Raw genomic sequence first — 22,482 nt, 5'->3', positions numbered from 1 at the left:
GGATACCTGATTTCAGCAGTCTGGCCAAGCCCTTACATGAAAGCACTCGAGGTGCAGAAAAGGACCCATTTGTATGGGGACCTGAGCAGAAACAAGCCTTTTTAGTTATCAAACAACGACTTATGGAGGCCCCAGCCCTTGGATTGCCTAATTCGGAAAAACCCTTTCAGCTGTATGTACATGAACAGAATGGGATTGCAGCGGCAGTCCTGACCCAGAGATTAGGAAGTTGGAACCGTCCAGTAGCTTATTTGTCTAAACAATTGGACTCAGTAGCAAAAGGATGGCCTCCATGCCTAAGGGCAGTAGCGGCCACTGCAAGCCTTGTCAAAGAAGCTGATAAATTTACCTTTGGCCAGACGATGTATGTGAATGTACCTCATGCTGTTCTGACACTCATGGAATATAAGGGTAGTTATTGGCTAACGAACCCAAGGATGGCTAGATACCAAGGCCTATTGTGTGAAAATCCCAGGATTCATCTACGAGTAGTGAATATGCTCAATCCAGCGACTTTGCTGCCCCTACCAGAGGTAGATGATGAAGAATCACATGATTGTCTCCAAATAATGGATGAAGTTTATTCCAGTAGACCCGATCTGAAAGATGAGCCATTGAAAAATCCAGATGTTGTATATTATACTGATGGTAGCAGTTACCTGCATGAAGGTGCCAGACGAGCAGGATATGCTGTGGTCACTAATGAGGAAGTTGTGGAAGCTGAAGCTTTGCCTGCTGGCACCTCAGCACAAAAAGCTGAACTTATAGGTTTAACTAGAGCTCTGCAATTGGCAGCTGGATGTAAGGCAAACATCTATACTGATTCTAAATATGCCTTCTTAACCCTGCATGCACATGGAGCTCTATGGAAAGAAAGAGGTCTAATCGGAGCCCACGGGAAGGCCTTGAAATATGGACCTGAAGTAGAAATCCTGTTGGAAGCAGTATGGGCTCCAGAACAGATTGCTGTAATGCACTGCAAAGGTCATGGACGAGGAAGGGATCCAATAACCAGAGGAAATCATGCTGCTGATAAAGCAGCCCGAGAGGCAGCCCAAAAGCCTGTGGGAGGATTTATAGCAGCCCTCATACCAGAGGTAGTTCCAGAAGAAGTTAAACCTCACTATACCCCAGAAGAGAGGAAGTGGGCTGAACAGGAAGGAGCGGTTGTGAAGGACGGTTGGATGATCCTGCCGGATAATAGGATTTATGTACCTCATCATCTAGCAGGCACAATTGTAAGAAATTATCATGAATCTACTCACCTTGGCGGTACTGCAACCAGAGAGAGTCTCAGTCGGAAGTTGTATATTATTAATCTATCACAATTAGCAACTTGCATTTCACAGAAATGTGTTCTTTGTGCTAAAAACAATCCCAGGCAGGGACCGGTACAACCTCCTGGAATTCAGCATGTGGGATACGTCCCCATGGAAAGCCTAATTGTGGACTTCACAGAGTTGGTCCCTTCTAAGGGATTCAAGTATCTCCTTGTGTTTGTAGATACTCTTACCGGATGGGTTGAAGCTTTTCCCACCCGAACTGAAAAGGCACGAGAGGTAACTAAGAGACTCCTCACTGAATTGATCCCGAGGTTTGGATTACCTAGATGCATTGGAAGTGATAATGGGCCAGCATTCATTGATCAAGTAGTACAAGAAGTATGTCGAGTCCTACAAGTGAAATGGAGACTGCATGCAGCATATAGGCCTCAGAGTTCAGGGAAAACTGAAAGAATGAATCGGACTCTGAAAACCCAATTGGCAAAATTAACCCAGGAAACGGGATTGGGATGGGTAGATGTGTTACCCATAACACTGTTTCGTGTTCGGTGTGCACCCACAAAAAGACTTAAGTTGTCACCTTTTGAGCTCCTGTATGGGAGGCCACCCCCCTTTGTTCAGGATATTCCAGCTGACCTTAAACAAATAGGAGACCATGTGACACAGGAACAAGTGCAATCTCTCTCCCGTGTTTTTGTTTCTCTTAACAGGTGGGCCCTCGAGCGCACGCCGTGCAGCATTGCCGAGCCGATTCATCAGTTCCAGGCTGGCGATAGCGTATGGGTGAAAGAGTGGAAACGCGATCCACTTGCACCTAAGTGGCGTGGACCTTACACCGTCTTGCTCTCTACTCCAACAGCGGTGAAGGTAGCTGAGGTGACCCCCTGGATTCATCACTCTCGTTTGAAGAAGTCTGAAGGCAGTTGGACGTGCAAAGGTGACCCCTCTAATCCTTTAAAACTGACTCTCTCCAAAAACCCCTGTATCTAGCCCTACCGGGAACGGGCTAGGTCACGGGCAACATTTAGACGACCGGCCTGCTGCAGCCACAACCTGGAAGCTGGCTGACCTGCGCACGCCTGAAGCTTGAGGAGCGTCTGAACCAGTGACTGTGAATGGAAAGATTCTCTTATACAATTGATTGACTGCCCCCTTGTGGAACAATTATAAGGGATATTACTCATTGGGGATCTTCGGGATATATGTTCTGGTCTTGGTGGTTCCCCATTTTTGTCACTGGGGGAATTATATTGGGACTAATATTTATTTGCTATCACAATAAGGTAATCTTTTGTGGAAGGAATGCATATACTAGACATCAACATGATTTTATTATTAATCCTGATCCCTTGGGAAGGGGAAGGGTCCTTGAATCTGACCAAATTTGCTAAATATGGATTCCGCCATGACCACAATATGTGGGTAGGCTTAGCTGAGATGGTAGCCAATGTTGCAAATAGGACTAATTGCCTTGTTTGCTCTCTTGGGCCAGATGATTCAGAGGGAGGTATGCCCTTATTACCGATACCATTAAATGCCATTGGTATGGTAAGCGAAATGCCACACCAAACAGAAGTACAGAATTTCCCCGGATGGAACTCAACTAAACCAATAAGAGTTATACCTGTGCAAGGGGAATTCTGTGTGCATAAATCATCAGATGCAGCTGATCCTACCATGATAGGTTCTTCTCATTGCCACTATACTTGGGATTATATTAAGAATAGTCAAACCTGGGCAAACGGTACTACGTATCGAACTCGGAATACCTTGCCCTGTGCACCTCCTTTTATTCATGCATGGAAAATGGTATGGAACATAACTGTGACAGAAGAAGGCAATCTAACATACTGCACTGTGAACTCTCTACCCCTTTTGATATTTCGCCTTCTGCACTCCACGTACCAAAAACCTCAGACCCGATGGTTGTGGTGGATATGTGGAGAATGGGCATACAAGAAACTCCCTTCCAAATGGAGTGGGACTTGTTTCTTGGGATGGGTATTACCACCAATGTGGATTATGCCCACTAGTTCGGCCAAGCGTACACGAAGAAACGCTGACATTTCTCATATAGCAGGAGGAAGTACCCAAAGTTGGAGCGGTACTGATGATTGGCCACCAGAGCGCATTATAGCCTATTATGATCCTGCCTCCTGGAATCCTGGTGAGCTCATACAAGGGGCACGGGATCCTATTTATAATCTAAACAGAATAATTCGATTGCAAGCAGTAGTGGAACTTGTAACCAATGCAACGGCCCAGAGTTTGAGACTTATTGCACAACAGTTGGATGAAAGTAGAGCCGCCATTTTGCAGCTGAAAATGGGAATGGATTATGTACTTGCCAGGCAGGGAGGCCTATGTGGAGTCTTGAACTTGACAGGGAATGCCTGTTGCTTTAACATTTCTGATAATGGTGAGGCAATCCGTGTGTTGGCCACAAAGATGGAGAATATAGCACATGTCCCAGTACAAACATGGGAAGGATGGGATATGGGATGGCTCACCAATTGGTTACCTAATGTCGCAGGACTCAAAGGGATACTATTGTCTTGCTTGTTTTTCTTGACAGTAGTAATAATGGTTTTATGTATGGTGCCATGTATCATTTCATGTTTTAGAAGTACAATTAGCAAGATGATTTCAAATGAAACTCTACCTCATATCATGGCCCTATACAGAGCTTTACCTCAGGAATATGATGAAGGTCAAGCTATCAAGGACACTTGGGATGAAGGTCCTTGAGCTTGAAAGGGGGGAATGAGGCATCTAATCATAAGCCTGCATTTTTATTAAAGCTTATATGTTTAATCAGGGCCTGTATCTTAAAAGACCAGTCTTAGAAGACCAGTTGCCTAAAAACCTTGACAAGATATTTTTACTCCTAGACAAGGGGCCCCCCTGATTTATAGCAGAAAACAATTCTCAAAGTCGTAAAAAGGGAATTACAGGCTGACAGCCAAGGTTACACTGACCCTACAAATTAAGGGTGGATAAATAGTAAAATGAGCCATATCTTCTTCCTAAGGTTAAAGAAGGTCAAGAGCAGTGAAAAAGCATCTAGCTGGTAGAAACAGAACATTTTCTGGGAAGACTTTTCAAAAGCTGTTTGTTTCTTAAACTAAGATCCTTTTAAGATTTCTTTTCCTTTTAAAAGGTTATTTATGTATTAAATATATTAGTTTAAATATAATTATGCAAAGGATTTAAGAAATGCTAGATTCTTATTTCATATAGTTGTAAGAGTTGTAACTATCCTGAAATTAAGTCAGGCACCAGCCCCCCCTTGCCAGACAGAAGACGCCAATCGAGCGCTCCTAATATATGGTTGTCAGGCCTTTTGTTTAGAAACCTTCAAATGAAGGAGATCTCAATGTTGATGTGAACTAAATCTTTGACATATGCATAAGATAAAAATTCAAGATTAATTATCTGTTTTGGAAGGCAATAGGGCAAGGAGGGCAAGAGGTGAGCTGGTAATTAAGATTCCTTGTTGAGACACATGTAAGATATATTACTACTTATTTGTCATTTATAGATAGAAGAATATATAGCTTTTTGATTTCCATAAAAGGGCAAGAAGGAAATGGGTGTATCTTTTGTGATTGGCTCTAGCAAACAGCCAATAGGAATTTCAACCAGGCTGATTGGACAGAGGCAGCCACAGGAGGAGCAAGGGGGCTGGATTAAGGAAATATAAGTGCTGGCCAGAATGGCAAGAGGCCAGGCCAGAGCTTGGTAACCATATACCACTGTGCCTCATATTTATTTGTCTGACAAATAAATTACTATTTTAATTTCTCTATTGCTGCGTTGAATATTTCATTCCAGCTAAGCGTTAACCACAGGCAGGGTGCTACATCCCCACATGGAAACAACTGGCTGAGCCAATTTTTATCCAGTGGCTCCATTCCTCTGCTCTCATCCTTAATGCAACAATCAGAGTGTCTACCGAACGGCTACCTGCCTTTGCTCTCCTCCTTGATTGAGCAGTGAAGTGCAAAGGCAAGGACAGTTTGGAAGAAAAGAGCACCAAGAATGTTTTAAATCAAATTACACCCATGTGGTGTAGTGGTTAGAGGGTTGGACTAGGACCTGGGTGACCAGGGTTCGAAACCCCATGAAGCTTGCTGGGTGACCTTGAGGTTCAAATGGAGAGGGAGAAGAAGAATGCGCACTACTTTGAGCTCCTTGGAAGAAAGGTGGGGTATAAATGCATAGGGATGCCCTTGTAGATGGTCTGGTAACTGCAGCTGGTGCAGAATCCAGTTGCTTGGGTTTTGAGTGGTGTTATGAAAGGGGATCCTATTTCACTGATCCTTATTGAGCTTCTGAACCCAATTTAGGAGTTCATACTGGTGAATGAAGCCCTAGACATCCTGGGAACCAATATCTCAATGGAACGCCTCTCCAAATATCTGCTGGACTGAGCTTTCAGATCACCAAGGGAAGTCCTGGTCGTGGTCCCACCTACAACAGTGGTTCATGATGTGAGGGCATGATTTTATGACCTTTTAATGTTTTATGGGGTGCATTTTTATTGGATTTTTGTGTACAATGCCCTGGTGGTATAGAAATGAAATGAACAAATAAGATAGACTAATGCAAAGTTCATTGAGTTGAAATAAGACTGAGATGGATTCTTTGAAAGATATTGTCTCTGCCTTATACATTGGCCTCTGCATGTACCGGTAAGTAAGAAATAGGCTGCTTCTCATCCAAATGGCCCAGAGACTGGGCTTTCTTTGCAGTGGCTCATCACCCTTGGAATGACCTCCCCCTGAGGTACGGCTTGCCATAAGACCAGTGTCGCTTCATCAGCAGATGAAGACACATCTATCTCTTTGCCTGGGCTTTCAGGGAGGAGTGGGGTGTATTGCATATTTGATTGTTGGTTGCTGCAGGTGGTATCTAAATTCTGCATTTTGTTTAATGCTGTTTAATTATTGGGTTTGGACCAAGTACATTTCTACCTTGAGACATTTAGGTGAAGGTGGATTAAAACTATTTTTAATTAAATTAATTTATACAGTGAAGCCCAATATGGCATTAAAAGCTCACGACTGGGGGGTTGGGTTTGTTTTTTCCTAGCACATCACTAGAATGAATCTCTGGCTTTGTTAATATTGTTGTGTGACACCCCAATATCTGAGCGGTGAGAGATTCCAGGGGTTTCAGGCACTTACCCAGAGTTTGTGTTTCCTTTTGCAAGTGAGGCACAGCAGACAGATGGTTTATATGTACAACCTGAGCCTACAATGGAGGGGCTCACAGTATCAACACCCCAAGAGGACCATGTTGTTCCCATAGCCGCAGTCTTAGATTCAAACAGAAAGCAAACACTGGTCTCTAACATTGCTCTCCTTCTCTCTCCAGATTGCTGCTTTCCTTCTAAGTCACATCTTTCCTAACCTCTCTAAACTCGGGCTTTGTCTGTTGAGTAATGGCGCCCTATCCATTTGCTGTCTAGCACAAGCCCTTTAATCCTTTATTTCCTCAGGGGCTCATCACCCAGGAGGTGAACCCAGCTTGATTAACTATTAACACTTGCTGAATCCAGCGATTAGAAGTGCCTCCTACTCATCTTAACACTCCAACCCTTAATTAAATTCCAACATTTACTGGATCTGGAGATTAGAGAGGTCTAGCACCTGCAAACTCATAACACTACACTGCCAAGTTTCTCTTTATTCCTGGTTTCACCTACCAAGGAATGTGCTTTTTCATTTAAGGACTTAGACAGGCCTGAGTGACAGCTGGACTTTATATTCCCATCAGCGTGTGTGTATGTGACTGTGTCAACTACTTTTTGTCTCTTCCTCCTCCTAACCAACCTTTGGTGCACACCAAAACCTGCAAGACACCCAACCGAGCTTCACTGCAATGTCTGCTACCTTCCCTAGCTAACATTCCAGCTTGAGCCTGCAGCCCAGCTGCAGATCCCTTGGCTTTCACCATCCGCAATCTTTTCCTTTTAGTTTCACTTCATAGCCCGATGAAGAGCTCTGGAGAATTTTGCAAGCCCAAAAGCTATTTTGTGCCATTTAGGCCTAATCAAATCAATTTTTGGCCTAGTTGCCCTTATTGTCTGGATTTTGGAATTTCCAGAAGGGCTGCAAAAAGTGACTAGCCAAAAATAAGTCCGGCGGCCTTAAGATGCCATCTTTTGCGGCCGTCACGATTGCTGGCAAAACTCTCCTTGGGCGGAACTGCTCTGATTTTCGACGGCGGCGGTTCCGCCGGGCCAACCCGATGGCAAGCAGGAGGCGCCGCAGTGCTTCCCCCTCGCGGCTCCTGGGCTCCTCGGCAGCCTGGCTGGTGAGGTCACCTCCCTTCGCCCGTCCTCTCGCGGCCAGGCTCCTCCCGCCGCCGCCCGACGCCGCCGCCGCCGCAGTGACAGCTGAGCCCGGGCTTCCTCGTCGCTCGGCGGTTCTCTGCGCCTACCTTTGCAGCCAAGGAGCGCCGTCGGCGCAGCTGGGGTCGCCTGCCCGTCGTCCTCGAGGAAGGAAAGGGTCGGGAGGCGCAGCTGGCGGGGTGGGGGAGGCAACATGGCTGATGATTTCGGTTTCTTCTCCTCGTCGGAGAGCGGAGCAGCCGAGGCCGCCGAAGAGGACCCGGCCGCCGCTTTCCTGGCTCAGCAAGAGAGCGAGATCGCGGGCATCGAGAACGACGAGGGCTTCAGCACCGCCGACGGGGCCGCGGGAGGCAGCCAGGAGGCAGCCGAGGCGCCGGGTGAGCCGGAGCGGCGAAGGGCAAAGAAGCGGCGCGCGGGCCTGCGCCGAGATGCGGCGGGCGAGCCGGGCTTCTCGGGGGTCGGGGCGGGGGAGGCGCCGCGGGACACCTGCTTGGCATGCAGAAGGTCAGGGGTTCGACCCTGCTGCCAGTACCGCCGCTAGATGGACCAGTTGCCGGACTCGGTGCTGGGGCAGCTCCCCGTGTGCATTTCTGTGCATTCCTCCTCGGCCTGGGTATGAAGATGAAGCGGTGGACAGAAGGCTGGCTTGGAGGGAGCCTCTGAGGTTCCCCTGCCGCTCCTTGGGGTGGGAGAAGAGGAAGTGGTACTCCCTGTCCGCCATCCCCGAGGCCTTGGCCGTCAGCATCCTGGCAGAGATCTCTTTGCCTCTGCTACAAATTATAACTTTGCCTGCTTTTGGTGCAGTCTTTGGTAGAGCACTGTCCTCCTTTTTTTTTCTAGCTCAGCCCTTTAGGTCAGGAAGCAGGTGTGCTTTGGATCTGGGACTCATAGGAAGCAGAGGCCTTTTACTCTTCAGGACAACATCTGCAGCCACAGGAAGGGAATCAGAGTTGGGAGAGGTCTCAAAGACCATCTGGGCCAACCCTCTGCTGATGCAGATGCCCCATTCTACACCTAAGATCTTTGAATGGTTAGCATCTTTTGGCCAGGTGTGAACAGTTGGCCCAAAGCAGAACAGCCCCAGCATGACCCACAGAGAGAGCTCTCACTAGTCTTCCTTGGCTGGGATGAGGCAGGCAAGTATTAGGCCCAAGTGCTAGGCTGGGGAGAGATGGTATAGAAGGTAGGGACCATTCTTAGGAGACAGGCCTCCTGAAGCTCAAGGCCGACTTTGGGAGGAGTCCTTACAAATGTTGCCAGACCAGATCCAGGCTTCCTGGGTGCAGCCGAATATTCAGGGTGTGTGCATGGTGCCAAGGAAAAGCAAGGGCATCTACAAGGAAGTGGTGTCAGGAAAGGAAGGAATAGGTTCTCTTACCATGGGAAAAGCACAAGGAATGCTGCCCCTTTGTCCTTTGACTTACTCTCCTCCTTTGCCTTAGCTCTGCTGAGGGTTGTCAACTTTTTCAGCTGGCCTGCTCCTGTGCTTTTGCCATCAGCCTGGGTTGTGGGGATTTTCCACTGCTGGATCTCATTGCCAAAAAAGCTTCTGGTAATTTCTGCATGTCATGCTGCTGTTGAAAACAGAACAAGTGAAAAAGACAAGTCCATTCTTGGCTCTGCTTAGTCAGGAGCCCTGAAACAATCTTCTTCCCAAGCAAGAAAGTTACACTCTTTAGCCAGAGTTACTGTTTTCAAAGGCCTTGTGAACTGAAAACACACTGTCCCCATTTGGCCTTTCCAAGCATGCTCCAAGTAAGCAGCCTAGAGTCTCAGAACCTGTTTAAACAGTTGACAAGGGATCTCCCGCTTCTTTACAGCCCATTAAATATCTGGAGTCAGCCCCCTTCTTCTTGTGGACTGGCTGATCTCAAGTACTGTATATATTCTGTTGACCTCTAAGTAAACATGTATGGGATCAAGCTGCTGATTTGTTAACTTAATTTTGTTTCTTCCATTGTACATCCGCCCACTCTTTCCTATATTCCCACTATTTCCCCACATCAGTTCATGCATCTGATGAATTAAATTCTAGCTTACGGAAATCCATGGACACAATTTGCACCCTCATCTAACCAGCTTTTCTTAGTAACATCCCACTGTTCCTTACCCTCAGTGCAAAAATTACAATGTCCCATTTAACTCAGTGGGGACTTATTTTGAAGTAAATTCCTATCATCTCCTGCTATCAGATTTGCTTGCAGTGCTGAGGAAAGGGGGCTTCTGGCTTCTAATAATTGCAGAACTTCTGATCTCAGCAGTTGCTCACAGGTGCCACAGTTACCAGGTCCTTATCCAAGGGCTTAGAGATTAATGAAAATGAGACACAAATTGATGGACTGGCTTTTACTGAGAAGGTTGCACCAAAGACTCTAACAGCAACCACAACCATTGGCTTGGCTACTTAGGACTTATTTTGGGGTGCTGGAATATAGGGGTGAGCATTCCAGATTCCTGCACTTTCTGTCCCCAGATTCTGAGACTCTGGATTTTCTCTCTGTCTTCCAGCTTCCACACATTACTGTGTTTACCCGTCGGTCACAGACCTCCCACTTTTGTAACCCAGTCAAACCGTGAGGCAGACAGCTGGTCCCATAATATAACCCATTCCACCAGCCTTTCCCCAACCTGCTGCCTTCCAGATGTTTTTGGCTACAGCTTCCATTAGCTTAAGTGGCACAAATGGCTACTAACATGTTTTTATTTTTTTTCTTCTGCAGCTGATTTTGACAGCAATGGGGCCACCGTGAACGGAGACCTCTATCAGGTGAGATCCTCTGAGAGAAACTTGTGGTCTATGGGGCCAGTGAATGTAGCCTGTGTAGTAGATGCCCAGCAGGAATTACTAGACCCCCAGAGTTCAGAGCAGGTTCTTTGAGGCATCTCATCTGATACTATCGGCTTCTTTGCAGTTTTCTCAAAGAAAAGGGGACAGGTTTGTGGGTGACCTGGAATACTAGCCACCAGCCCTTCTGTTTCCAGTTGAGATTGGCTATAACATTCTCTTCCCCTAGAATAATTCAACCCTTGCAGCTGCTTATGGGCATCACATATAGCAGGGATGTGGATCTAGATGGGGAAGAACCACAGCTCAGTGGTAGAGGACCTGGCTTTCTTTGCATGCTGAAGGCCCCTTTCTCAATGCACAGCTTCTCCAACTAGGGCTGGGAATGTCCCTGGTCCTGCTATCCTGGAGAATTGCTGCCAGTCAGTGTAGACAACACTGAGCCAAATGGACCAAAGTCCTAGAAGTCAGAGGCTTTCGTTGTCTGTCTGTGGGTTGGTTGGATTTTGTTTTGTTTTGTTTTAGTCTTGAAAACTGAATGGTTATCTGGCGGGCACACGTGGTTCCTATGTTGTGCTGCTGTGATTGCTACTGATACGACGGCTGAAAGAATTGTTTTGTGCTGTCTTTTGCGTTCTAGTCAGATGGTGCTCCGTAAGTGCACCTTCTCCCTCCACACGGGCCCTTTAGCCTCCCGTTTCTGCTGACATTAGCCTCCAGTTGCTTAGCGCTCTTACAATGCTGTGTGTGGGCAACTACTTACAAGCTGCCAAGGAGGAATTCAACACGCGCTGCCCTTTCGGATGCCATCCCACACCATGACGTAGGAACAAGCCCGGTCTGCTCGGGTAGACAGAGAAGCAGCGGCTGTTGTGGAGTGCTTCACTCCCTCCTTGTTGTGGTATCGACTTGCTTTATAGCAGCATAATCCCATTGGAGATGGGTAGACTTAATTAGATTAGCGGATTTGGGTGCGGGTGGAGGGTAATCCAATAGCCTTGCTCTACACAACAAGCAGCAATAGTTGTGAAGCTGAGAGAGCTTTGCGCTTAATTGCAGCCGCCTTTCGCTCTCCCTTGAACCCCCTTGGAGTCTGACTTTTGATTCTGGAAAAGCAACTCACCTATCTTTAGGAACATAGGACGTTGCCTTATACAGAGTCTGACCATTGGCTCACCTAGCTCAGTGTTGTCTACAAAGACTTGCCAGAAGCTATCCAGAGTTTCAGGCAAGGAATTCCCTCCTACCTAGAGAAGCTGGGAATTGAACCTGAGGTCTTTTGTATGTGGAGCAGATGCTCGACAGCTGAGCTATGGCATTACCTTCTCTTACTTGCTTCTAGACATAAGAAATCAAGATAACAGTTTGTGGACCCTAAGCTTTCATATAGCCAGAGAGCCAGCCAAAATAGCAAACTCAAGGTTGTAGAGAGAGTTTGAGGCATGCTGGGAAATACTTGTGGAATTATATTGGAGTGACAGTGCTAACATCTTAATAATGCTTGCATGCACATATGTCAAAGCATGTTTACTCTTTGGAAAATAGTCCAGCCAGACTTTTAAGGCAGTCTTAGCCAGTTTCTTCAGGCTGGAGGTGTGGATGTGTTCATTTGCACATTCCACGAGGGACACCAGTTTTAGGGCTGGAGTAATTTCCCTTAAAGAGCCTAGGATTTGAGGGGAAAGTGTGGAGTCCTCTTGTTGTTACGGGGGAAGTAAGAAGAAAGTGGTGCCCCCAATATAGAGCTGATTTAATGCAAACCAAAACTCTAGGCAACAACCTGTTGGCCAGGAGTGCCAACTTGAATAAAATATTGGGGGGCAGGTAATCCCTGCCCAGCACAATCCATCACATGACAAGGTGCACACACACCAGTTGAATTGACAATGCCCATCAACTTGGGTGGCGGCTCAAATATTTAATTGGGGGAGGCACAGACTCCTCAGCCTCTAGGAGTTGGTTTCTATGTTGTAGGCTGCCGGGTGGCAGATAAAAACTTCCTTGAGGACTAGATGCGAGTGCAGCCTTTTTGCCACACCCCACCTCATCTGACTTTAATGTTTCCCTTCCTGTGGCTGCTAGCCATGTATCACATTTCTCTCTAGTGACACATTCCTTGTCTTTACCTCACTGCCTCTCACAAGAGACCAGGTGTGGCCAATTCTACCCCATTATCAAATTATTCCTGCACTGCAGCTTTGTTGCAACTACAGATGTTGCAAGAAGGAATGGCAAACAAACCGGGAGAATTAGATAGGCTAATTCTGTAGTGCCCCATGAAACTTAAGGGGAAAGCCCCTTCTGTGGAAATTCAGGGGCAGCCCAGAGTAGGAAAGAGCACCCCATCCCACAAAATGGTAAGGCTGCACAAATTATTCTGGCACAAGTGCTAACAGTAAAAATGCAATCGTAATAAAATAGCCAACAGCTTGTTGCCTTTTCATGACACTCGAAATCAGGCAGCCACCTCACGTTGCCTAATGGTAAGGTCAGCCGTTCCCTCTTATAGTGGGATTTTTTCAGCTTTCAGCCAGTCCTGTCCCTGCTTGCATACCTTGACTACTGAATAGCTAACTGTCTTCAGGTATCTGTTCCAGAGAGCTAGCTGTGTTAGTCTGTTGGTGCAAAAATGAAGAAGAATCTTGTGGCATCTGTGGAAAAGCCTTCAGCATTTTCCTGAATTGGCTGTGAGTTCCTATCCCTTCACCCCCTAAGGATTTTTGAACTGATTTGGCCATGGTGGCTGGAGCTGAGGGGAGTTGGAGTCGAAGTACACCCATAAGGCCACAGGTCACCCACATCCCTGATGTAGTGGGGGGGGGGCTCTGCCTCGGCGTGAACTGCAGTCTCATGAGATTCAGCCTCCACCTGCCACCCCGTCCCATTTATCTTTTTATATCACATAAAAACTTTTCAGGGTACAGTTCCTGATTGTAGTAATACTGTTCCTGGACTGAACCATTTAGAGAGGTGAGGGGGATGCTAGACTTGAACCTTTCTCCCTGACCCACTAGCTTTTTGCATGGGGCAAGACTCTGTTGTTGCTTTGAAGGGAGGGAAATCTCATTCTCCTTCCTCCTCACCTTCAGTGGCCCGGTCCAGAAAAAAATTTATCACTTGATTTGTGTAAATTTGGTCATAGAAATTTGTTTTCTTTTTGAAATGGAATCTAAAATTCAAATAAACGCTTCAATTGATTCTGATGTTTGGAATGAGATGGAAAGGCTGGGTAGGAGAGCTGCTTCGCTGAGAGCCAGTAAATAATCAACTGCAAGGAGTCTGACTGTGGACCAATAAAATGTTGAATGTAAATGGGACCGATACTGTGGGCCTTCTCAAATGCTGCAGCTGGCTTATTTAATTACTATGATTACTAGCCTTTAAATAAAGGTGACCACTTCTAGCACTTCCCGCATGATTTCAGCTTGAGGCTGCAGTAATTGCCATGACAATGGCCCTGGGTGGTGTCAAAGTGGTTTTAGAGCTGATTGAAACAATTGCCCGGCTAGGATCAGAGAAAGATCTCCTCAAAAAGGCACTAACCTTCTCAAGACCTACTGTGACATCAGAGGGATGACATCACAGAGGAACAGCTTGCAGCCGTTCCTCCTTAGAACTGTAGGTGCTTGCCTGTTGCACAGACATGAAAATCACGTTGGCAGCGAATAGCACGTTGGATAAGGCTGGGCAGGTACATGGCTAATGAAGGGTTTCTATTGGGCAGCATAGGAGTGTAGCTTTCAGAAGGACCTGTTCCTATAAGCTTATACCAGACTAGCTTCAAGGTGTTGGTACGTACTGATGCAGAAAACCCTATGCAGCTTGGGTCTAGGATACCTAAAATGTTGTCTCACCCCCTACATACCCAATTGATCATTGCAAAAACCATCCTACCAGGCGGTTCATTCCACATGGTGTTGGAATTGGGCCTTTAGTGTGCAGCACCTACCCTTCAAAAGTCCCTCCCGTTGCATATCGGTCACCTTCTCTATTGTCTTTCAACAAGCCTTCTGAAATTTTTACCCCAGTTGGTATTTCTCTTGGAATTGAACTGATTTTAGGCCTGTGCTGTTGTTCTAAGCTCTTTTTATATGTATGATCACTTTTTAAGAATTGCTTTTAATATATATATATATATATATATATATATATATATATATATATATATATATATTTGTGTGGTCTAAACCACTGAGCCTAGGGCTTGCCGGTCAGAAGGTCGGCGGTTCAAATATCCACTACGGGGTGAGCTCCCGTTGTTCGGTCCCAGCTCCTGCCAAACCTACCAGTTCAAAAGCACTTGAAAGTGCAAGTAGATAAATAGGTACTGCTCTGGCTGGAAGGTAAGCGGCGTTTCTGTGCACTGCTCTGGTTTCACCAGAAGTGGCTTAGTCATGCTGGCCAACTGTCTGCGGACAAACATCTCCCTCGGCCAGTAAAGTGAGATGAGCGCCACAACCCCAGAGTCATTCGCGACTGGACTTAACTGTCAGCGGTCCTTTACCTTCTTTTTTTATGTTTTATATATGTGTAAATCACTTTGGGATACCTCATAGGAAGCAATTCGTAAATGAAATAAATGAATAAATAAATAGTACCATAATTTTCAGGCAGTTGTGCTAGGACTCTTGAACCTTCTTCACAGTTTCCATTCTTTTCCACCTTGTTCACAGAATGGACCTTGGGAAAAGGTTGTTTATATCTTCTGGAGAACTAGGATTAGGACTTCACCATAATTTGGTGCAAGACTTTTCATGCTGCTTCTTATTCCACATAGATTTGTGGTTGACTGAGACTATGGTGGGTATGGGAGAGGAGTTGACTTCCCACCACTGGGAAACTCCTCTCTCTTGGGGGCCTGCATCTGGTGTTGGGTCAAAGAGACAGGTTAGGTATGCCCACCCTACTGCTCCACAGCTTCCCCGACAGAGGTTGTCTTGGCTGTGGGTTGAAGGAACCTGGAACTGTGGTTTTGGGTGAGTTGCCAAAGTTCTCCTGAGTTGGCAAAGCTCATTTGATGTCAAATCCACATCAAAATAGAGCCTTTATCGTTGGTGGCCCGGTCCTGTGGAATACTCTGCCAATAGAGATTCAGTAGGCGCCTTTTGTTTCAACCTTTAAATGCTTACTGAAAACTTTTCTATTCTGCCTAGTTTATGCAGGCAATTCAGAATGCATATTTCCATAACAGTTAGTTGATGGACTCTTACGGCCCAGTATACCTGAAGGAGCGTCTCCACCCCCATCGTGCAGCCCGGACACTAAGGTCCAGTTCCGAGGGCCTTCTGGCGGTTCCCTCACTGTGGGAAGTGAGGTTACAGGGAACCAGGCAAAGGGCCTTCTTGGTAGTGGTGCCCACCCTGTGGAACGCCCTCCTATCACATGTCAAGAAAATAAACAACTATCTGACTTTTAGAAGACATCTGAAGGCAGCCCTATTTAGGGAAGTTTTTCATGTTTGATGCTTTGTATTGTTTTTAATATTCTGTTGGGAGCTGCCCAGTGTGGCTGTGGAAACCCAGCCAGATGGGCAGGGTATAAGTAAAAAATTATTTATTTATTTATTTATTTATTTATTTAGTATGTGTTTTCATTTTACATTGTATGTGTTTTCATTTTACATAGATATTATTGTAAACTGCTTTGATATATTTTATGATACAGTGATACATAAATGCTTTTATGAATAAAGAGAGCCTGGATCTCACAAATTGTTGCTTTTGCTTAAAGGAATCCAATGGGCCCACGGATGCCTATGCAGCCATTGCTAGAGCTGACCGGCTGACGCAGGAGCCTGAGAGCATCCGCAAATGGCGAGAGGAGCAGAAAAAGAGACTGCAGGAGTTGGGTAGGAATGAGAAGGAGCAAATATACACTGTACAAATGTCTGTTTTTTGAGGGGCAGACAGAGCTGGCCCAAGCTGTTATGACATACTTTGTCAATCCGGCTCCGTCCAGGTGCTGTGGACTACAACTCCCATCAGCCCCAGCCAGCAAAGATGTCTGAGGCAGTGCTGAGTACCCAAGGCCAGTCAAGTTATTTGGGCACCAGAGGCAGAAAATTGTCCCAAGTGTCTCTCTCTTCCATGGCTATAAAAATACAACAATTAAAATAAGTAACAGTTTGACACCCCAAATCAGCTTTCTCACTCTGGATAATGGGAGAGCCAGCTCCCAGGAGCAGAAACCAGTGAATAATGAAATGAGGGGTAGGAGGATTTCATCAGAGAAAAGGCTACAAGAAGGAACTTTAAAGGGTAAAATGAAAAAGTCATTGTAGGGCTGTACAGGGTTGCAGGGGATGAAAAGCCACTAGGATAACAGGGGCATAGATGTGGCTGGGGCTGAGGGAGTTGGGAAACATAGAATAATTAAGAAGATAGCAATGGAACCTAAAACATCCAAATATAGTGAGAAGGCAGTAGGGAAAGACATATACATTAGGGGTTCTAGACAGAATTTTAGCCACAAGCTTCACCTCAGGAGAGCTATTTTCATGGGGCTTCAGCTGGATATACAGAACTAGTAGGCCTCCTTCATAACACAGAGCCTGACTAGTTGGGTGTACACTGATTTGTCTCCTAGTGCTTAGGCTCCTCCCTCATTTCCACTTAGTCCACTGCCTGTGTGCCCACATCTTTGCCCTTGTTATCTGTGTTCTGAGACTGCTTAGAGCAGCACTTGGGCTATACCTTGTGAAGGGGCTCTTCCATATTGTTACAGCCAGCAGCTCCCTGCCTCAGCTTCCTTCCAAGGGCTGTGGCAAAAGGACAGCAGCTCACCGGTACAGCATCTGCTTAGCATGGAGAAGGTCCTAGGTTTTATTCTCAGCATCTCCTCAGGGCCAGCTTTGTGAGGTGCTGGGCTGCGGCTGAGACTTGTCTCTGTCGTCATCTTTCTGCCCAGCAGTTATGTGTCGTTCTCCTTTCAGATGTGACCTCCAAGGTGTTAGAGCAGGAATGGCGTGAAAAGGCCAAGAAGGACTTGGAAGAGTGGAACTTGCGGCAGAATGAGCAGATGGAGAGGAACAGGGCCAACAACAGGTATGACTGTGCTGGACAGCTTTTAGCCCCTGCCAATAATAGCTCACTTCACCCCCAGCACCTGCCAAAGTATCAGAGCTGCCCCTGGGAGCCATAGCGCAGCCTGAGAAAAGGGACCTCGCTCTTTTGGCTCCCACACATCCCTGGGGGCAGGCTGGGTAAGGGAGCTTGGAGATAAAAACCCTGAACCGTATTTTTACCAGGCCACACCATCACAGTTGTGCAATAAATTTATATGGGCCAAATACAGTGGTACCTTGGGTTAAGTACTTAATTCATTCCGGAGGTCTGTTCCTAACCTGAAACTGTTCTTAATCTGAAGCACCACTTTAGCTATTGGGGCCTCCTGCTGCCGCCGCGCCGCCGGAACACGATTTCTGTTCTCATCCTGAAGCAAAGTTCTTAACCTGAAGCACTATTTCTGGGTTAGCGAAGTCTGTAACCTGAAGCGTATGTAACCCGAGGTACCACTGTAATGGATTCTGGTGAGAGTGCCTCACCAGGCAGCAAGACTGGTCACTCTTGCATTCAGATCTGCAACACGCAGGCGAGCCTTTCCACATTATCTGCTGCATGACTTCAAGGCGTTGCCAGACTAGTTACTGCAAACATCCTGGGTGGGTTTCCTTTGACTCCCTTGCAGTCAATCTGAGATTTGGGTTCGCTGCTTCCCAGAAGCTGCTGTCTCTGTTTTTGTGGGGTTATGGACCATGCCAAATATTTCATCTCCATAAGGGGGCTGCCTTCTGTCACTCCTAAGCGTTTGACTAATGAATTTCTAACCAACCCATGGGAGCTTCCCCATGCCTCTTCTCCTGCTTTGTCTGATTCTGTTGCTCCTCCAAGGGCACTAACCCACCTTTCTCTCTTTAACTCTTTGCTGCCTCTCTGCTGTGCTGCTTTCTTCTGTCTCTGGGTCACACCGTAGGATTGCTGACAAAGCCTTTTACCAGCAGCCGGATGCCGATGTGATTGGCTACGTGTACGTCTCTCTATTGCTCTTTTCCCCTTTGGGTCCTTTCCTAAGTGGATCTCCTGTATGCGGCTGTTGGGCTCTATTCCCTAAGCTTAAGTTTGCTAGTTACACAAGAGCTCAGGTGTGCATTTGAGGGTCTCTTTGTTGCCAGACATTTTACAAGTGAAGAAAGGGCTTGTGCAAATGTTTCAGGATGGCTAATGCTGCATTGGTTCCTCCCTTTTATACAGAGAGTTTCCAGGCATATATTCAGAGCATGAGTGCAGCCATTTGACTGAATAGTTTCCCCCAGTTTCCTTTAGAAAGTCTAGTGCTTCTTTGATATTGTTGTACTCAGAGCCATTCCTATCCCAAGAGGGTTTTGGCTGATCTTTATGTGCTGTTTCTTTTCTTTTGAGAACTTTTTATTGCAGAAAAGGAAACAAATAATATTAATTTGTTTGAGTTCAGAAAGGTGAACTGAAAGCTACTTAGAAATACAAACATATTCCGAAATAACTTACACATAAAGCAACGAGACATTATAGCAGCTATAACAAACATGACACGTGAGGAAAGTGTTTCCATTACTAATTGTGCTTTGTGTTTCTCTGCCACTTAAGGCCATTCCTTTATTGTTGATTGTTCTTTCCTGATAAGTAAGTGGCAGTGCCCTTTAATCTTCTTTTGATGTGAAAGGCAATCTCCAGTTAACCAAGCAATTCCTCTTGGCTACCTGACTGGCATAGTACCATAGATAAGGAGGTGCTTGCCTGCTTCTTTTTCTGAGCCTGACCCTTTGCTCGCTTGCCTCCTTCTCCAGGGCCTCGGAGGAAGCCTTCATGAAGGAGTCCAAGGAAGAGATGCCCGGCACCGAATGGGAGAAAGTGGCCCAACTCTGTGACTTCAACCCCAAGAGCAGCAAGCAGTCCAAGGATGTGTCGCGCATGCGCTCTGTGCTGATCTCTCTCAAACAGACACCCCTGGCCCGCTAGCCAAGCTAGAAAGGGGCTGGGGGCTGGGCCGGGGTGAGGATGCCGAGTTGCTCTTTGGCCAGCGGATTTCGCTGCTGCACAACAACAGGCTTAGACGGCCACCAGTAGGGGACACCAAAAGCATCCCACCCCTGCCCCTTCCTCTCTCCTCCGTGCGTTTGCGTCACTCGGGCCGAGTGGTTGCCTGTACCCCTCCCCCTTGGTTTTACTTTGCTTAAAGGGTGCATTGGTATCTTTTTCCACATATTTATTAACTGCGTGGTTCCTTGGGCAGCTGCCCTCCTTGGTTCACACACCTGCTGCCTTCGAGAAAGGTCACTCCCTGTTTTAGCGTCTGGGGCATTAACAGGCTTCCCTGGCCCCTGCTTATCCCATGAGACTTGGCCGGTAGAGTAGGCAAAACACAGTTCACTTTCCCAATACTTTGTACCAGACCCAGGAGGCACCACTCAGTTGGAGCCCAAGGCTGCATGCAGGATTCCCCAAGTTAGGGGCTCCGCTCTTGTTGCTGCTTACCCCCAGTGAGAGTGAGCGGTGACCCTCAAGAGTAGGTAGAGCGTTGGAGCTTAGTCGTGCTTCCGAGCTGGTGCCTGACAGGCTTGGCAGAGAAAGAGGAGGGTGTCTGCAAGCCCTGGGGAGGGGGCGGTGGGGAGGGATGTACAAAAGGGAGAGGGCAATGAGGAAAACTGACCTAAAGACTTGGTGTGCTGAAATTGTAATGGAGGGGCTGAACTTAAGATCTGTTTGAAGTCATGAAAGAGCTGCAGGGGGAAACGACAACAAGCCATTGTGCTAAGACTTGCTTCCACTGAGTGGAATGCTGTTTCTCCCCACCACCAGTTAGTTATTCCTGAATCAAAAGCCTGTTTTGGCTTAGGTGATGTAGAAGGGGAAGAATACAAGAAAGAATCCTGAGCACTTCCTTCATATTCTCATTCCCCACCTCTCTCATTTACATGCACACATGTGCCCCTCAAGGCATATTATTCTGTATTTGCAAAGGCAACACTAAGCACAGGGACGTGATATGGGGTTAACTGGCTTTTTCTCGGAGAGATTGCTTCTTTTAGTTTGTGTGCTTCAAAGGGAAGGTAGATGAAAGCAGGGCAATTCTGTACTCATCTCCCACTAGGAGCTGTCTATGCCTTTTGGGCTTCTAAGCAAGCCAAGGTCCATTCTCTTACTGCCGCCACCCATAGTAAGTCAACACCCCCAAATCAAATACTGTACTTGAGAACGCATTCCTGTGCAGCTTGGAACAAAGTGCTACAGTATATCCAACAGGGCTTTCTTCCATATATATATATGCACACAGGATTGCAGTTTTAAAACACTTTACCAGCACAATCATGTCTGTTCAGAAGTAAGTTCCATGGAGTTCAATGAGGTTTACTGCTAAGTAAGTGGGTGTAGGATTTCAGCCTACACGTTTGATTTGAAGGCTGATTTCCCTCTATAAAGATTCAGAGATTTGCTGGACACCTTATGGTACAGCTGATGAACTTGCTGCCATTAGGTTTCCCCAGCCCAGGTAACAAACAAACGTGGAGCTGAAATTACACTGAGACCAGTCCACTCTCCCAGTGCTGTGTGAAGAGTAAGTGATGATTCTGTAGTATTTGTCCCTTTCCATACTGCTGGCCTGTATCTTAGGCTCCTGCCGTCTCTTCCTTTATACCAGGAGAGGAGCCGACAGATTGCTCATTTTCCCATTGGGTGTATGTTCTGCTGTGAGGGGCTGCTTGGCTCCTCTAATGAAGGTTCTTCACCTTGAGTGAATGTGAACCAAATAGCAGAAAAGCACAATGGCCACATGTGGCTGCAAGTGCGTATTTTGGAGTCTCAGGAATATATGGCCATTTGGGGGAGGGGGATCTGGGCTGGTTGTGCATTGCTGGCGAAGTTTTCAAGACCGCAGAAACAGCTGTAAGCACAGAATACGTAGATTATCAGGGTTCACCTCCTTACTTGGGTTGGCTTTGCAGGGAGCTGCTTTTGTGATTTGCTTATGTCCATGTATATTATTTAATGTGTTAAGGTCCTCGTGCGCTAAGCTCACCGTATCATTTTTGAACAGTGAAGCATGTGTATAAAAAAAAAGACCCACAGAGGAAACGGAACTTCCTATCCCAGGAAAGACAGTTTTTTCAAGGAGCTTTTGACAACATTTGAATTTTCCACATGTGGACTGTTGCATCAGCACCTTGCTCTTCAAAAATGATGTGATAAGCGTCGTGCAGGGGAAACGGTTTACAGTGTTAAAAAGTGGGTTGGTCTGGGCCTTGGCAGCTTCCAGAAAAAAGGATGTGTTCCTATGGGGAAAGGCAGCTCTTTTAGGTAAAATGTTTAATAAGGTTCATGCTTTTCTCTAATCAGGAGCCCAACAGCTTTGGAAACAAACCCTATGCAGTACAACAACCTTGCAGGATCGAGGGAGCCTTGCGGTATATGCAGCTCAAAAAGCCTGCCCAGTCTTTGTCCAACATGCCCCATTGGCCAAAGATGCTTTGATTTGCAATATAAAGTTTGTGACAACTGCATTACAACTCTCTGTTTGGGGGCTGTTGTTGCTAGCTAAGAGAAGCGCAGACAAAACTATATCTCTTCACAAGGGTTTGTTTTAGGGATGTTTCCTTTTGAACAATCCACATTCAAGTTTATCTGAAGAGCTAGAGACGAGTGAAAGATTCCAGACTGATGGCAGCTCCCTCTTCCACCATCAGCTACAGAGAACTTCACAGCATAGAGGAGACAGCTGGGAGCATTGGTGGTCTGACCACTCCTCACCGTATCCTCTGGAAACCAAGCTGTTTGCTTTGTACCCCGGGATGGATATCTGCACCGGAGTCCAGTAGCAAGAAACAGCCCCTGCTTGGAATCACCCAGTCAGCCCAGAATTTCACTACTACTATGTCTGGCACCCCAAGTGGCGGCAGCAGTAAGCTGGGGGGGGCACTTGGGGGAGGCGGGAGCTTTGCCTGCAGCTGCTCTGTCCCCCAACATTACAATCTGTGACTTTGTTAAACCACCTATTATCAATAAACTGCCACTACTCCATTCACA

The 22,482-nt window shown here is 46.6% G+C and overlaps 1 protein-coding gene and 1 long non-coding RNA gene across 3 annotated transcripts in view; one reads left to right on the top strand and one right to left on the bottom strand.

The window, feature by feature from the left end:
- Positions 1–14,069, bottom strand: part of LOC307211607 — a 21,244-nt gene extending 7,175 nt beyond the window's left edge. Inside the window, exons 1-3 of the long non-coding RNA XR_013836526.1 lie at positions 13,805–14,069; positions 12,894–13,041; positions 9,020–9,215 (exon numbers count right to left, since the gene is read on the bottom strand). This is a non-coding gene — a long non-coding RNA (uncharacterized lncRNA). The remainder of the gene's footprint in view (positions 1–9,019; positions 9,216–12,893; positions 13,042–13,804) is intronic.
- Positions 7,652–22,482, top strand: CLTB (clathrin light chain B). 2 transcript variants are annotated; one of them, XM_079968336.1, is made up of 6 exons: positions 7,652–8,018; positions 10,362–10,408; positions 16,157–16,274; positions 17,358–17,469; positions 18,398–18,451; positions 19,248–22,482. In XM_079968336.1, exons 1-6 carry the CDS (start codon positions 7,835–7,837, stop codon positions 19,417–19,419), a joined length of 687 nt encoding a protein of 228 aa, XP_079824462.1. In that variant the 5' UTR covers positions 7,652–7,834; the 3' UTR covers positions 19,420–22,482. The 2 variants fall into 2 exon arrangements, with proteins under 2 accessions (XP_079824462.1, XP_079824463.1); XM_079968337.1 differs by lacking the exon at positions 18,398–18,451 and having other exon boundaries at positions 7,657–8,018.

This window comes from Podarcis cretensis (genome assembly GCF_951804945.1).
Source record: "Podarcis cretensis genome assembly, chromosome: 2".
Taxonomy (NCBI): Eukaryota; Metazoa; Chordata; class Lepidosauria; order Squamata; family Lacertidae; genus Podarcis; species Podarcis cretensis.
Note: the sequence above shows the minus strand (reverse complement) of the source record. Positions and strands in the feature narration are given on the sequence as shown.